Source organism: Nicotiana sylvestris, chromosome 4 (genome assembly GCF_000393655.2).
Source record: "Nicotiana sylvestris chromosome 4, ASM39365v2, whole genome shotgun sequence".
Taxonomy (NCBI): Eukaryota; Viridiplantae; Streptophyta; class Magnoliopsida; order Solanales; family Solanaceae; genus Nicotiana; species Nicotiana sylvestris.
Genome location: NC_091060.1, coordinates 123,082,377 through 123,087,581, shown reverse-complemented (window position 1 = coordinate 123,087,581; position 5,205 = coordinate 123,082,377). Strand labels below are relative to the sequence as shown.

General features: G+C 31.9%; 1 protein-coding gene across 1 annotated transcript; it reads right to left on the bottom strand.

Annotated features, from left to right (window-relative positions):
• Window positions 1-1,142: 1,142 nt before the first annotated feature.
• On the bottom strand, window positions 1,143-2,430 carry LOC104230992 (heavy metal-associated isoprenylated plant protein 24). The gene is made up of 2 exons (XM_009783911.2): window positions 2,102-2,430; window positions 1,143-1,583 (listed from the first exon to the last, which is right to left on the bottom strand). The coding sequence occupies exons 1-2, from the start codon at window positions 2,256-2,258 to the stop codon at window positions 1,288-1,290; spliced, it is 453 nt and encodes a 150-aa protein (XP_009782213.1). The 5' UTR covers window positions 2,259-2,430; the 3' UTR covers window positions 1,143-1,287.
• Window positions 2,431-5,205: the final 2,775 nt, after the last annotated feature.

The window sequence follows — 5,205 nt, the reverse complement described above, 5'->3', positions numbered from 1 at the left end:
ACAGACTCGATTTTGTCATCTTCCAAGTCATTCCCCATGATGGAACACGTTGGCGAGGTCACATGCTCATCTGGATCCGTAGATCCATTATATTTCGGAATATCGGGCATACAAAACTTCTTCGGAATTGGCTTTGGTGTCGCGCTCAAAGGAAAAGGCTTTTGGACAAACTTCTTGGAGTCTAGAACTTTCAAAAATGGATAACAGTTGAATTTATACATGGTTTTAAGGATAGATGGATTGATTCAATATCAGCGATCAATAACGTTAGATACAAGGTAAAATAAATAACTAAACGAGTTGTGAGGTTAGGTCCGGGCTCGGGACTGAGTTTAACAATTGTGGTGCCCTCGATTCGGAGCCAAATATATATGAAGAGCAATGAACAAAATAAGAATCTTTGAATAGCTTAGAAGCAGAGAAAACAAGTGTATATTGCCTTAATAGGCGTGTTACAATGTGTTTCTTGAATAAAAATCACTCCCTTTATATAGTAGGAGAGTTTCATCCCTAGTATAACTCTAAGAAAGGTAAAAAAATCTTCTTTTTCGTTAATCACTAATCTACTGCCGATACGAGCCGAAATCCATGCCGTGATATCCGGTTAAGCTCGGATGTCACGACCCTTCGTTAGTCGTTTGCAATAGTTTGGTAACGATTTCCGAGGTCTTAGAGCTCGAACCGGATTCGGGGGCGTCGTCTCGATGGCTCCGGTGGTAAGCGCTTCGCTCGGGCCGTAGTACGAGAGGTTCCTAGCTCCGATTCGATGTAGTTATGTCCTTGCTTCTTTTGTCCCTCCGGAAAATCGGGGTGCTCATTAGCCCCAGTTTTACCCGTATACAATGTATACATACCTTAATTTTTGAGTTGATCGTGGTAATTAATTAGTACAGTTTGATGTAAACATTATTGTACGAAAAAGAATTATATCCAAAATAGACCATTAATCTTTCCAGAGTTAAAAGAATGACAAAGATATATCCAAAATAGACCATTAATCTGTAATATATATACACGTTATACATAGTCGATTTTTCCTTAATAAAATACAGTTCTGATAGTTTCTTCAGAATCCTACGATATCAGCGTCAACGACAAAAAAATCAGTGTAACCCCATATATGGAGTCTGGGAATGGTAATGTGTCGAAAATTTTACCTATACCTTATAAAGATAGAGAGACTGTTTCCGATAAACCCTCGGCTTTATCAGCTACAGGACAAATCTATTAGGAATAGAAGGGAAAAAGTAAATACAAGAATTAAGACATGCACTAATATTGATATAGCTACATAATGGAGCAAGCATTTGGATTTTCATCACTAAACATGAGAGTATATTGTTCTTCCACTGGATTTAAGTGAGCAATAGCTGGATCATTAGTGGCTCTAACAAAATTGGGAGGAGCCTTCTTGTCATAAACCCCAGCTACATAAGGATGTGCCACCATACTATATGGCACATATGGCCACAGTTCACACTTCTTTCCAGTAGCTTGTGCTGCTTTCAACACTTTCTTAGGTTCCACAAATCCTGTTACTGTTGCTTTCTGTAGCTTTAAATCCACATCCACTGATTTTGCGCCTATCCATGTCAACAAAACCGCATTAATTTACATCTTTTAAAAGAGTTAGATAGAATAGATAAGTCACATTGTTTTTTTATGTGATAAATATTTTCTTTTGATACTGTTCGGAACATTGATAACCTCCTTATATTCTAAAGGATTTAAGTTATATATTCTAAAGATCTGTTTTACCCTATCAGGAAATTATATGTGATAGCAGATCGAGTAGTTACGTTACTGTTGTTATAAAGATACCAAATAATGTTTATCAGGAAATTTATCTCTAATTATCATATAACTGGCTGATTATACAAATACTTTTTGCACGATTCACAAACCGTGCGTAGAGCTTAAATTCTATTTAAAGACTCTTTAATTTAATATTTTCTTTTAACTTTTAATAGCATACTCTTATAAAATTAACATAGCATGTTAGTAAAAATAATTCTTTTCTCTGCATTTCGTTCATATAAAATAAAATAGGTAGAGAGATGAGAGGAAGTAGATAAAGAAATTCTTTTGAAAATTGCAGTACCTTTTACTCGGGAGAGAGCGTTCTTGACTTTACGAGCACAACCTTCACAGTCCATTCTAATCTTGACAGCAACAGTAGTGATCTGCTTCTTTTTCTTGTGTTTCTTAACGCTGCTAAGTACTTCTGATAAGTATTCCAACGTCCCTGCAACTCCCATTTTGGCCTTAACTAAGAAAAGATATATGAGAAAGGATAAAGTTTATAACTTTCAGGTGGATTGCAAGAAAAGATGGTACCCTAATTATTTTGTTTGAGAAGTATATGAAGAGAAGACAAGGTGATAGGTGACAAGATGAAAGAGCGTTTAGTTCTTTGTCTTTAAATGTTGGTGAATGATTTGGAAGTTGAAACCGGTTACAAGTGTTATATATAGAGAGTATGGGGAAATTAAAGAAATAAATATCAAGAAATAAAATATAAAAAATTGCTAACAAATTATTTGTAGGAGTAGTGGGGTCACCCAGAAACTGCAAGAAGCTTCTGTTTTTCACTTAAAGGATATTGTTTATAGACCACAAATGTACTTTTAATGGGTGGCCTCTTAATCAGTGTAAGATCTTGTTGCTTGATTTCATGAATGACAACATTATTTAATACTCCCCCATGATGGGGTGTAGTCTTTGGTTGAAAGTTAGAAACATTTAGTCCTCAAGCTTTATGCTACTAGAAATTCGGTCAAAATTGATCACGATCGACCGACGGTTGGTCAAAATATCCGCCGAAAAATCGATCGAAGTCGGTCGATTTTTAAAAATATTTTATTTTTAAATTTGTTTTACGAAATCGAACGGCTTTAGTCGGTTTTTTTTTTTCACAAAAATACGGAAAATTATTTTTGCGTCCCACGAAATTTATTATTCAAAAAACCGACCAACTTTGATTGGTTTTTCATTTAAAATAAATTAAAATTATTATTTAAAAAACTGATCAAAATCAGTCGGTTATTTCGGCCAGTCATTTTAAAAACCGACCGATATTGATCAGTTATTTTCGCGTGAAAATGCAATTAAAGAGCATAAATAAAATAAAAGACAGTCTTAAAACAAAATACATCAATATTCTAGTAGTAGAATAATATCTTGCCACAGTACAAGACCCCGGTTTGATTCCCAAATGGTGCATTTTTTAATTACATAATTAAAAATACTGATCGACTTCGATCGATTTTTCGAAACAAATTTCTAAAATGTCGGTTTTCTCCCTTTTTTTAGTAGTGCTATCCCATTTTATGTGATGCTTTTTGATTAGTACATAACTAAGAAAAAAAGAATTTACTTTAAATTATCATGCTAAATAACTCATAGATATTTGTGTAGTTATAAATCACCATAATAACAATAAAATAAAAAGGTCAAAGTTAAAATTAATTCTTGAATTTGAAAATTTTCATTCTTTTTGGGACGGAATAAAAAAGAAAATACATCACATAAATTGAGAAAGGGAGTATATAATAGGAGCAGTCAATTTGTTGCTAAAGATGTAGAAAGCATAGTTGCCATTAGGGATGTACAAAGGAAACCCACAAAGTGCACCAACCCGATAATCCGAATCAAACCGAGAAAAAAACCCGATTATAGTTTGGTTTGATTTGGTTTGGTGTTGCAAAAAAAACCCGACCATAATTGATTTGGTTTAGTTTTAACTAAAGAAAGTCAAACCGAAACTAAACCCACCTGGCATTACATATATAAAATTTTTAGATATATTTAATATATAAATATACTTATTATGATATAATTTATAAATATTTCTTAAACTTTTTCACAATTTTATCTTTTAAGGTATTATTTCAAGGTTTGATTTAGAACTTTTGAATGTTCCAATAAGTTTTATAGTCATTAATATCATGAGTAACTTAAATAATGTTAATAAAGCCCAAACCAAAATCAAATCAATACTAATGCTAACAAAAGATATTCAATTCAATACCACGAACGTCAATGTATTAAATATCTATTTTTTGTTTTGCAATAATGTAGATAAAAATGCATAACCTTTCTTTATTTTTTATTTAGCGTTTAGTCATGTAATTAATATTCTCTTATTAGTCTACTTGTTTTTAGCATGACTTAGTATTTTTAGATTATGTTTATTTTTATTATGGCTTTCTAATTAGCAATATTTATATTATATAATTTACTGTCTTTATTGTTGAATATTTTAGGATAATGCCATGACGCATCTCATATTTTGTATTATTTTTTTGGAAAATACCTTATATAGTTGTTTCTTACTACGATAAAGAAATATTTTGAGCATAAGTTATATGTTTTGTGCTACGAAGATTTTATCGGAAAAAAACCCGAATAACCCAAAAATTCGACAAATCCCGATATTGAAAAACCGAGTTTTATTGGTTTGGTTTGGTCTTTAGATTTAATAATCCGACACAATTGGTTTGATTTGGTAGTTGCAAAATCCGAACCAACCCAACCTATGTACACCCCTAGTTGCCATGCCACAGGAACAATTTATTTCAATGAAATATTTTTGTCTCATTAAGTTTATAGTATGCTACTATTATTTTCGGATAATTATCTTTATTTGGATTACGATTCCGTTAAACATTTTTTGAAATACTTTTAATTACAAAACATTATGAATTAAGTACTGCTACCTTTTATAATTTATTCAGATAAACTTTATTTCACAAATTAAGATATAACTGAATTTGCACTAGAAATAATTAAATGTTTGGATTATCATACTGTAAATACATCATTCTTTTAAACGGAAGACAAACCATATAAATTATCTCTAGATTTTGAAAAGGAACGAGTACAAGAATACTTAACTTTTACCTAATAAGTAATTATTTATATCACTGGACTTTAGTAGTTAATCCTCTTTAGAAGTGTACCAAGAGATCTTTGCATACATCATCGTACCAAAATGGTTTATTTTGTAATCAGATCTTGTCTCAATAAAGAAAAGAGAATTTATAACTTGGGTTACACGAAAAGTGAAAGAATACAGTTAAGTTTTGAGATTCATGGTTATAGATAGGGACCTCTCCAAAGTTTGAACCAAAATGTTTGTGTCAATTGACAGGGGCGGATAGGTTCGGACGAACCCACTAACTTTTACTTACACTATATTTTTGT